At 39.3% G+C, this 12,146-nt stretch overlaps 1 protein-coding gene across 1 annotated transcript; it reads left to right on the top strand.

The window, feature by feature from the left end:
- The first annotated feature begins 5,235 nt into the window (after positions 1 to 5,235).
- On the top strand, positions 5,236 to 11,917 carry nfe2l2a (nfe2 like bZIP transcription factor 2a). Its single transcript, XM_062431658.1, has 5 exons — positions 5,236 to 5,425; positions 8,402 to 8,668; positions 8,948 to 9,040; positions 9,156 to 9,350; positions 10,270 to 11,917. The coding sequence occupies exons 1-5, from the start codon at positions 5,387 to 5,389 to the stop codon at positions 11,530 to 11,532; spliced, it is 1,857 nt and encodes a 618-aa protein (XP_062287642.1). The 5' UTR covers positions 5,236 to 5,386; the 3' UTR covers positions 11,533 to 11,917.
- Positions 11,918 to 12,146: the final 229 nt, after the last annotated feature.

Raw genomic sequence — 12,146 nt, 5'->3', positions numbered from 1 at the left:
AAAAAAATGTATTATTGTATGTTTTTATTCTCTCTCTTTGTCTAACCTTTAATCAGAGAATTGGGCTAAACATAGTTACAGACATGCTCCTTACATTCTGCAATAAGAGTTTACGAGGAGCCCCTGAAGGCACCATTATACGTATTTTCCCAGCATGCAATGCTGTATAGGACTGGTTGCATATGCTCCACTGGGGCTGGAATTTACAGTCTATTTGCATAAACTAGTTTTGAGGAGATAACAACAGGAATCCAGCCCGACTTCTTCCATTTTTACTTGAAACATTTAGGACAGGACATATATTTTAACTATAAAAATAGCTTTTTATACTAAAAATAGTTTGTTGAAGAGTAGACTGAACTGTAGATTACAAATGATACTTTCATCAGCTCCTTGTCAATACTAACATGATAAATGAAGAAATTAAGCAGATGCAAATGAACAAATGCTTGACTTCGGAGAGAATAGTGTAAAAACAGTGGACCATATGGAAAGAAAAGTGGAAAAAATACAGCCGATCAAACACATTTTAATAGCAAATTTGATTTTGCACATTTTCTACCAAGTTGCTTTCATATGTTGAAATATTTGACTGAAACCAGAAGGCTTAACTTATACCTGCAATGATAAACGTGTTTTTTTAGGCCAATCGTTTAAAGTGTATAATGCACCACATTTTCAAAAATCATTATGTAACTTGCTGTGACTTGAGCATATTTAAATTATTAAAGCGGCATCATCTTATTTTTAACTCCTCACATGTTGGTTATGTGACGTGGTTTTACAAGCTGAGAATAACTTGAATGCGACTCCACTGTTTACCTTTCTACCTCACCTCCACTGAGTCACCTGACCAGCATGACTACTGTTTCCATATGGCACACAGCAGTGCTGCAGTCTAAGTAATAATTTAATGCAAAGTTAAAAGTATATAAATCACCAGCAACCCTACTGAGATCATGATACCATGTTTAAATCATATTTAACAAAAAAAGACAGAGGCTGCAAGAAACGCTTAAAACAGAGGGGAACTTTATTTAAGTAAACAGTCATTAGTCAACACAAAATTTGCACCGTGCTATAAACTGAAATATCCAGATGCTTGAAGATTTATTTCCCACATGGTCAAAGTATTAACTCCCAAAACAAAGTTCTGTAATGCACTGACTGCAAACAATTAGAGTCTGAGTGTATCACAGAACTTTATTTGGAAAGCCACAGTGCCACCTCATAGGTTTGTCCTTGTGCAGAGCCTTATCCACCTCACGACTGGGTGCTCCTTTAACCTGTAGCAAGGCACAAAAACCAAGAGGAATGCATTATCTTTGATTATCTCTCACATTGACTTAATGCAAAACATTTACATTTTATGACAGCAAATTTCACCTTTAGGACGAAGCTAGTGTAACTTGCGTGAGACTAGAGCACAAGAAAGTTACGAGCTGTACGCCTTAAGGACTGGGCCTAAAGCCTTGGTGTGTGGTGGGTCCTCTTTACAGTCACACAGGTAAAACAGGCCAGATGGAGTCTTCTTACACATTGTCACTTCTTTACACAAATGATTAAATGACCAAATATTACTAGTTGGGCACATGCAGTAGTTGACCCTTGTAATTCATACCCAAAAATGATCCATATATATATATTAACTCACCTCTTCAGGCTTGACCATCTGTTTGGTTGAAAAGTTAACCTATTAACCAGTCTCTATATCAGCTGATTTAAAAAAAAAAAAAAATTAAGTTTTTGGTTTCGGTGGTTCCAAACTGTATTAGGATTATTCCACTCTTGTGTCATTGATTCTACCTGTTGAGCTTTTGACAACTTTTTCCGAATTCAGCAGGCCCTGCAGGATGACCTTTTCACCAAACAATGTAGATAAATATGATAGCAATGAGGAGTGCACAAGGCCAGCTGAGCCCCAAGAGTATTATGTTGCTCCAGTTTAAAGGTAGTTAGGACACTTAACCAGTTCAACAGCATTTAAGTGACAGGAACATTAGAGATGCAACATAATGAAACAAAACAAATCATGCCATGTTTCAATCATTCCCCTTGAAAAAGATGAGATGTTATATGAGAAAGTCCTGCAAGTCATACTGTACCTGATAAAGGTAGACGCAAGGCACCAGCTGCAATCCAACACGAGGGGCAAATAGTCTAGATCATAAAATGCAAAAGCAGAAAGCGATCTGAGGACATTGCAGGCCACGGGTAGATTCGCAGTGCAAACGCCTGTTTTCACTGCGGTCGATGTCCGTCTGAGGACTTGCAGCGCTCTAATCGTAAGGTGGCTACAGCCGCTTTTACCTTTTCTTCCCCCAGTCCTGTGCAGTTCACTATATGCAGCTGGAAGAATGTCGACGTGGAGCTGCCAAACGTGAACGCGTGTTCATGAACGCGCTCGAGGAGGGAAAAAATTGGGCTTTTTAGTGTAATTTCACGGAGTGGCACAGTGGGCTGCACTTTAGTGTGAGCTTCTTTGCAGATAGGTGCTAGAGCCAGGAGTCTGTCTTATTACCTTGACATATTTCGAAAGCTACTTTACATCGCGATCCGACTTCTTACTTACGCTGAGGTGTTATGGTCCAAGTTTAATTAACTGTGTGGATTTAATAAGCCTTAACAACTTTTTAAAAGACATGAGTAATCTTGGATTGCCTGATTTTAAGTTTAAACATTGCATTTAACAGCATATCAACCTGAAATACTGCACGTCTTAGACTAGAGGTGTAACAATTCAGCTATTTTACAAGTTGGAGTAGCCTACAGCAAAATCATTTTCTAAGTCTCAAGTACAAATCTTGCATTGTCTATACAAGAGTAAACCTATTATCATTAAATTAAAGCAATAGATGAAGATAGTCTATTCAAATCCTTTATCTAGTAAAAGCAGCAATACCACAATGTAAAAATATTAACTTTACCAGGAAAAAATACTTAAAGTATCCAAAATAAAAGGATTCATGTTGCATAATGGGTCCTTTCAGAGTGTGAAATATACTTAGGGTGCCCCCAAGGTCCTAAAAGATCTAATCTTATTGGCACTAGATAGTATTTCATGTGCACAAGTTATTATCTTGTGAAAAAGATGAAAAATATGAATTTTTTCAGGGTTTCGGGAGCTCACCTGTTAGTTTTGTTGCAGGAAGAGTTACAACTTTATCATTCTTACTGGTAAATTCATCCCAGCAGAGCTCTGCATAACTCAAACCTGAGCAGGTTTAATCTGCCACATAACTGAAAACACCTGTGTGTGTGTGTGTGTGTGTGTGTGTGTGTGTGTGTGTGTGTGTGTGTGTGTGTGTGTGTGTGTGTGTGCGTGGCCTTTAATCTATACCAGTATCATCATTTATAAGTTGATGATATGTTTTGTAGGTAAAATCAAAGTAAATAATAATTGAAGTTGTTAAATAGGTCTATAGGGGAGTACATATCTTAAATGTTGAATACATGGAGTACTACAGTACAATGTTCCCACCTGAGAGGAGTAGAAGTTTAAGTACTGTAAATTGGAAATGCTCAAGTAAAGTAGAAGTACCTAAAGTTGTATTAACTGGAGTTCTAGAGTAAATGTACCTTCTACTGTCATGACTTCAAGTATTGAAAATAAAAGTATTCAGTATGGAGAATGCCTTCTTTCAAAGTTTCAGAAATTATACAATACTTTGTTATTGGACTACTATTAACACTTAAGTAACATTTAAATGTCCTAGTTCATCACTGTTGAACAAGTTTTAACTTTATTTACTGTTGGGTTGTTAAATCTAAAGCATCAATAGTGGATGATATGTTCAGACCCAATATAAGTGAAGTAGTAATAATAATAATCACACTTAAATGATACAAATGCCATTACAAGTAAGAATACTGCTTTCAAAACCTAAAGTCCAGAAGTAGTATCAGCAAAACATACTTAAAATAAGTGAACATAGCCACATTATTAGACCCTAAATCTATAAAATTATATGAAACATTACTGGAATACTGTTACTGATAAATGAATGCATTTGAATGTGGTAGCTGTTAAGATAGAGCTAATTTTACTTATACTGTTGGGATAGTTTAATCAAAGAAATGCATTGTATTTCATGACCTTAACACGTGTTTCATAGCCTATATAAAATCTTGATATGTAACGTAGCAACTATAGTTATTAAATAAAGTGAAATATAGTAAAAAGTAGCAGAAAATGGAAATGCTGGAGTGCAAGTACCTCAACATTTTACTCAAGTGAAATACAGTACTCAAGTTAATATACTTAATCTTATTCAAGCACTGTGAGTACTACATCATATTTGGTCATATGTAATTGGACATAGCCTATGCAGCATATGTTTTGCATGTGTAGCCTACAGGTTTGTATATCTATGCATAAAATAAGCGGTGGATAAAAAAAACCTGTGCAATCCAAATTGTAATTGACGTAAGTGGACATACTTACTGTCCACCACTGCTGTCCACTCCGCTCATAACTATAACTTTTTTATTGTTTTATTTATTTTTTTGTACAATAATTATGAATTACAATAACTTTATATGCTGACTTTGTCATATTCTGATCCCTCATCGTTTGCATTGCCAGCATATCAATTGTAAGCCATTTAAGATCAACATGCATTGTGTACTAAAGCCTATTTGGCCCTTATAAGAGCTCTGTGGTGGTCTGCCAGTTGCAGTGGGTCTATCTTCAGTGTTTTCACGGCACAACGGGACACTGGGGCCCCACAGGGCCTCCACGTCTACACTTGGCTTTGTGACCAGCAGGGGGTGCTATGAAACAACCAAAATCCTCCTGTGACGGAGGTACAATTAAAATGGTATAAGGAGCTTTTAGTTTTGGTCAAAAATAAGCTCATAAGGGTCTGAAAATTGTAAGGAATTACGTTCAGCGATTCACGCCGAGAATATTTTAGTTTCTTTATTACTTATCAGACACATTGGCACGTGCTGACGTTTTTTCATACAATAGTAGTTCTTTATAATCACGTGAGCGGCGATCTTTAAGCGTTATCACGACTTTCAAAGCTTAAAATGTACATAAACATATTGTTAAACATTTTTACTTGATAATCAGTGTGACATCTCCTCGCTGCTCTGCTCAACGGGCTCCACACGCATGCACAGCCCCTACTCACCGCCTCATAGGCCGGTAAGGGGGACGATCCCAGTGCCGCAGCGGTGGGCAGGGCCATCATTTCCGTAACGTTCATTAGATTAGAGGAAGCAATATTTCCCTCAAATTCAGCCACACTGCGTCGGACTATAACCACGGGACTTCATCTCGCCATTTTAATCTGCCAATTGAGGAATTAACTCTCACACACTATAGGCTATATTTATATAGGCCTACATAAGGCGTTTCTTTACAGCAAGGCAGATCTCCATGATGATGGAAATGGAGGTGATGCATTCCGGTCAACAGGTAGGCTAAATAACACATTTTTTGTCGGGTGATCACTATATAAGAGACACACTGACAGGCTGGAAGTGCCCCCGTAACTCCTTAAATGTGATCTGATAGAGCGGTAGAGACGCGTTTTCTAGTTCAGGACAACTTTAAAAAATATATAAAAAATTGTCCCAAATGAATTCATCCATACACAGTGAGAGAGCTGCTTGTGGCGTAGTTAAGACGTTATAGTGTAGCGTCAACGTAGAGAAGACTTCCTTTCATGAGTTAGACATGTTAAGGTTGCCCTCTGTACCGCTTTCAGTTCTGCAAGTCATCGAGTTGTGACGTTTATATTCTCGACAGGAAGTTTATACATTTTTACATATAAACGAAGTGGAAATGTTGCTTTTTGTGTGTATATTTTAAACAAAATGACATTATTGGCTTCTTCCTGGCAAGTTGGGTAAACACAAAACCAGTGACTCCCTTCTTTTGGGTTCTTATTCCCGTAACTGTGTCTCCCTCCTCCTCCTCCTCCTCCCCCCTTTCCTCCTAAGCATGTGATCCCATATCTGATACGGGCAACAGCTTGTAACCACTGTGAATGATTTCTATAAAGGCTAAAGTGCTACCTCTGTCCATGCTGGCTGTGTTTGAATGTATTTCCATAAAAAAGCACACACACAAGCTCAGTCTAGACTTGTTTCCCCCAACTGTTGTTCATACACACACTGAAGGAGATGTTGAATATGAATTATTGTTAAGTATAGTTTTGTGGCCTTTAGTTTAATCTGAGGCAATCGAGGGTCTGTGGAAGTAAGTCAATGAGGGTATTAAAAAGGGGGCGGTTTTGGAACATGTGCGACTGTATTTCATCATCCTCGGTCAAGGGTGGATGTCCACTGAATTGTGATAAACTACAGGAGTCAGGTCCCCTTTTTGAGGCCCTTGTGTTGAAGAGTAGACTGAAGAGAGGTCAATGAACAACCTATAGTGAAAAAGCACAAACACACATATCTCACATTTTTTCCACTATCACCCTGTTCGACACAGTTTCCAAAACATGTCTATTTTTTTTGACGTGTGTTTTCTGTTTATTGGAAGTTGCGTGTCTGTTCTATATGTTTTCTCTCTACTTAAGGCATGTTGACTGGTTTGTGGTCAGTAATGGCTCATTGTTAAGCAGGGAGGTGTGGGAAATAGGAGTAATTTTATGAGCTAGTTTCCTTGTTCTGGTGCCAATCCAAGTCTTGTGACAGCCACGTTAGTGATACCGTTCTGATAACCTGATCTTTAACACACCAACATTTACACGATCAAATTTGGCATACACACAAAAAATGAGATATGGTTTGTCAGATTACTTTGGCTCTATGACATTATATAACAGCCTCATTAATCAGTGACAGTGAAAGACCTTTGTTAGACATGAGACTGTTTTTTACAGTGACTCGCATGACTCGTCTGATGAGCTTATGAGGTGTAGAATGTGGTTTCTTTTTAGTTTGGAAAACATTGATGACCTCAAAAAGTGTGTTCAGACATTTAAGGACACTTCCTCATTCCTACAGCAGCCATAATGTCTAGTTGTGTGTTCACCTCACAGCCAATGAGTGTGATTTATGGTTGGCAGACTTAGTAATGTGTAATCCTTCGGCGTCCATGTCTCTGATGCAACACTGTGCAAAAGAGGGTTATAGTGGGTTCTTATTTTGCAGTGCCACAGCTGTAATCAGAAACTGTGTCAACAGTGTCTCAAAATATAGGTATATGTGGGTACTTGTGGGATATTATTGTAAGTTTATGAAGGTTTACCACACAACCCATTATAGTGAATAATAACAATTGATTAAAAAACAAAGGAAGTCAAACTAGAATTCATACATTAACTCACATTTTCACATCCTTTTTATTGTTCTGCTTTATTTTTGGCTTCCTCTGTGGGTTTAATCATATGACCGAGAGCAAGCAGTTTGAAGCCTAACCCATAAGTCGTGTTTATACCCGAATCTGAGGAACAAACAAGTCACATGCTCAGACATTTTCTAGTGAACTAGTATCTTCGGTTTATGCAACATCCCAGAGCCTTGTGAAATGGTTTCCTTCTGTAAATATGTTCCGGTTAGAGGCCCAAGGAAGAGAGCAACATAGTTTATCTTAACGCATTCTTGTTTAGAAAAAGGCCTTTGGGGAGGAAATCTACTGGAAACAGTATTAAAATATACCCATAGTTGTTAGTACTCCTGTGTTTAACCTTCTTAGGAACAGCTTGATGTGTAAATACTAAATGTGGGCTAAAACAATTTGAGCAGTTTTGAGATATGTTGAGGTCAGCTATCAGTAGTTTTTCTTGGAGACACAGCTAGAAAGAAAACAAGGAAACAGGGTCTGAAATTCCATTCAGAAACTACAGCTTTTCTTATTTAATATGGTTACATCATACCCATTTTTAGGAATATTACTGTTGTCATCTTATATGTTTATCATGTATCATCTAAGCATTGTCATGACACATTTTTTAAAACTGCAGGCATTTTTAAAAAAAAATCCTGATTTAATAAATTCTGTAAACATGTACAATATTACTTCTTCCAGAGAACAAACTGATCATTTTTAACATCTACCATAAGGTCGCTTTACTTGAAGTGTGCCCTATACGTGAGTCTGGACGTGAAAAATAAATTCACACCTCATTGTAATCAGATGCATACTGACCACATCCCTTGGAAAGAGTATTAAGTCAGGATACATGTCTGCTGGTGTGTGGTAACAACAGGGGAAATAGAGAAGTGTATCCATTATTCATGAGGCTTCTCCCAGTTGACACACTTGCCAGTGCTGTTGTCAGTGAACAGACACTGAGGGACAGGGTGTGGCAGGTGTGGCAGCCATGCTTCACAGCAGGGACACTGTTCTTTGGTCCAATGCCGATCACATTCTCACTGCAGGACAGCATGGCTACGGCTCACAACTCTCTAAACTGATCTTCCGTTCTCTTTTTACCAGGACATGGAACTGATTGACATCCTGTGGAAGCAGGACATTGATCTTGGTGCCAGGCGTGAGGTGTTCGACTACAATCACCGTCAGAAAGAACATGAGCTGCAGAGGCAGCGGGAGCTGGAGGAGGAGAAACGGCTGCACCTGGTCAGGGAGCAAGAGAAGGCCTTGCTGGCACAGCTACAGCTAGATGAGGAGACGGGAGAGTACATACCCCGCCCGCCACCCAGCGCCCCACTGCAATCGGCAGTCACACCTCTAGAGGTTACACAGGTACCTGCACATAGCCATCATTACTCATGTCATTGCTGGACCACTCCCACCTCATTTGATAGGCTGCAGCTATGTCGTAGCTAAGTAACCAGCTCATCTTGTGTAATTACAGAAACACAGGTGGGTCTAGTTTTGCATCGGTGTATTGTGCTTTAGAATCAACTCTACAGAGACATAAGCTATATAAATATAAAATCATGCGCTGTTTTTTAAGCATGGTGGGTCACAAAGGATGCTAAGTGGCAAATTTAAAAGTAGATATCTCAACCTCTCTTGCAGAATGTCAACTTCACAGAAGACAATGCTGATACCATGTCATTTGACGAATGTTTGCAGCTGCTGGCAGAAACCTTTCCTGTAGAGGAAACTGAGGTAAGAACATAAACTGATTACCACACATGTAACATGATAGCTGTCCGCTTTTAAGAGGACTTTCTACTTTAAATTGTAACCTGTTAACATATATATTCATTTGTTTGTCTCATAGAACACCCCAGTTTGCCTGAACACAACTGCTGTTTCACCACCCAGCAGCAGCAGCATGATCATGTCCCCTGAGCAGCCAGCTCTGCCGCCAGTCACTCTTTCCCCAGGTCCACTACTACCACCACCAACACCACAGACGATGTCCCCAGAGTTGGAGCAGGCTTGGATGGAGCTTTTGTCCCTTCCAGAGCTACAGGTATAAAACATGGATTTTACTGCCTCAGTGTCATGGTGGTTTCTGTTGTGGAACAAATATCCAAAGAATGCATCAACAGCAGGAGCCTGACAGTGCAGTATAGACACTTTTTGTTTAACCTTTGAGAACGGGGTCTCTCATATATGTGGAGGCAGGTGCACAGGGCTCATTGCACTGAAACCACAAGGTTCCTGTGGTGGGAGTTTTTAGAGCATTAGGGAAGGGGGTTTTACAGTGTGACACAGTTTATATGATTAGTAGAACAAGAGCACATCGTATTCTGAGAGGGTGTTGCAGTCTTAAAACTTTTGCTTTTTGTCAGGAATGTGAAGACTTGGTCATGGTAGGCAGGTTGTCAGTAGCTGCCTTATCAGGTTTGTTTCAAAGCAGCTATTTGCATTAGCTGATGGGTGTGGCAGTGTACCATTCATTGCCTTGTTTCAGACAAGACTGGACAACAACTGTGACAGTACAGCTACATTAGTTGTTCTGGTTGTTGACAAGACTCACTATGTAGAAATAGAGTTTTGTTAGAGATTTACTGCTTTTCTTGTGGTGAGAATGAAGTTGGTCCACTTCACTGTCCTGGTAATTTCCAGTTAGTCTTGGAAATTCCTATAGGCTACGTTGTGCTTTTAAATCGATTAATCCACGTACTTTTGGAACACCTAGCACTACGTTTAGGAATTTGTCAGGAGAACCAACTGCATGGCAAAACATACCAGGCCATGCAGTACATGTTGACATTTTTATATATTTATATATATATATATATTTACTTTCGTCTTTTTTTAAAGGAGATTTAAACATGTTAAATCTGTGTGTTTTACACAAAACAAAACATGATACCTGCACTGTAATTGATGTGTTGATATTTAACTAATGCTTTCTTTTTTGTTTCCTTTTTCTTTTTTTTTAGCAATGCCTGAACATGCAAATGGAGGACACACTGGAAACTACAACATATCCTCTTCCAAACAGCCCTGAAGTACAGAATCCAAACTTTACGTTTTACCCCTTGCCCAGTGTCACAGAGGGGGAGACAAACAATCTAAATGTTTGTCCTGCAGAATTTATTAATACATTTGATGGCTCTGTTACCAGCATGGTGTCACCGGACAATCTCAGCCAGATTGACAAAAAAGATCCTCAGATAAATACTAACTTCAATGCAAAAGGTTTCTGTGACATATTTTACCCTGACCCTCTACTGGAAGAGAACAGTGGTCAGCATGGCATTGAGGGCAATGAAAGAAGCATCATGTCCGATATCCCAAACAAACCACTCTTCACACCAGTGGACCTGTACAGCCTCTCACCTGGTGACACATTTGATAGAGAAAAAACAAATCTGACAGCAGAATTACCAGACTCAGATTCAGGAATTTCTTCAAACACAAGTCCAAATTCTAGCTCACCTGGGAAATCTGTATATGGAGATGGGTCCTTTGGTTACAGTGATTCAGACATGGAGGAGATGGATCAAAACCCTGGGAGTGCAGAATCTGACTACTCCGAGATGTTCTCATTAAATTTCCAACCAGATGACCTTCAGTCAGGAATTCCTGTAACTGCACTAATGTGTCAGACACAGCAGCAGGACAAGAAACCCAAACAACAAAAGACGGAGCCAGCAGAAGAGAATGGCCACAACAACGCCCCCTTCACCAAAGACAAGCAAAAGAAACGCTCTGACATGCGTCTCTCCAGAGACGAGCAGAGGGCTAAAACCCTCAAAATCCCATTCACTGTTGACATGATTATCAATCTGCCTGTTGATGACTTCAATGAGATGATGTCAAAGCACCAACTGAACGAGGCCCAGCTGGCCCTGGTCCGAGACATACGGCGCCGTGGCAAGAACAAGGTAGCTGCCCAGAACTGCCGCAAACGCAAGATGGAGAACATAGTGGGGCTTGAGGGCGACCTGGACTCACTGAAAGATGAAAAGGAGCGTCTTCAGAGCGAGAAGAGCCAGAACATCAAAAACCTGAAGGAAATGAAGCAGCAGCTCAACAGCCTGTACCTGGAGGTCTTTAGTTTGTTGAGAGATGAGAAGGGGAATTCCTACTCCCCATCTGACTACTCCCTCCAGCAGTCAAGTGACGGCAGCGTCTTCCTTGTTCCTCGCATTAAAAAGACTTTCATCAAGAGCGAAGACAACCACATTTCTCCTTTGTAATAATAAGGTACTGCATTATTATAGTAATACTATGCAATAACTTTGTAGTCGCTCGCTTTAAGCGTTAGTAGCTCAGCAGAACTATTGTATAGTTTTGGCTTATTCCTCTGAATGTTGTAATATTTTTGATATTTTACTTCTTTTGTACTCTGAAACCTTCACAGATTCTATAACCAATTGTAAATAAACATGACTTGCTTTTCAGATTGATAAAAATGTTAATGTATATATAAATATATATATTGTATATATCATGTTTCTGTACGCTAATGATTGTTTCAATCATTGTTACTCATGTTTTATAACTTTCCCTTATGATTTGCTGCCCAGGTTCCTTTTTTAAATCTTGACTTCTGTGGTTTTCAATAAACTATTCCTATAGCTATATGGCCTCCTATTTTCTGAAGAGGGAACATTGTGTAGCGTGCCACAGCTCCAGCCACAGCTTTTAACAGATTGATGCCAGATGGATATATAGTCTGAGGAGTGATTACATAACTTAGCACATGTTCAAGTCAGTTCTTGACTTGAATGCTTTACCATAGGGCTTACAAAACAAGAAATAAAAGATATCTTGTATTGAAAATAAAAGCGTTATTAACTTAATCCACTTT

This window comes from Scomber scombrus, chromosome 13 (genome assembly GCF_963691925.1).
Source record: "Scomber scombrus chromosome 13, fScoSco1.1, whole genome shotgun sequence".
NCBI classification, from domain to species: domain Eukaryota; kingdom Metazoa; phylum Chordata; class Actinopteri; order Scombriformes; family Scombridae; genus Scomber; species Scomber scombrus.
This window is presented reverse-complemented; position numbering and strand designations above follow the sequence as displayed.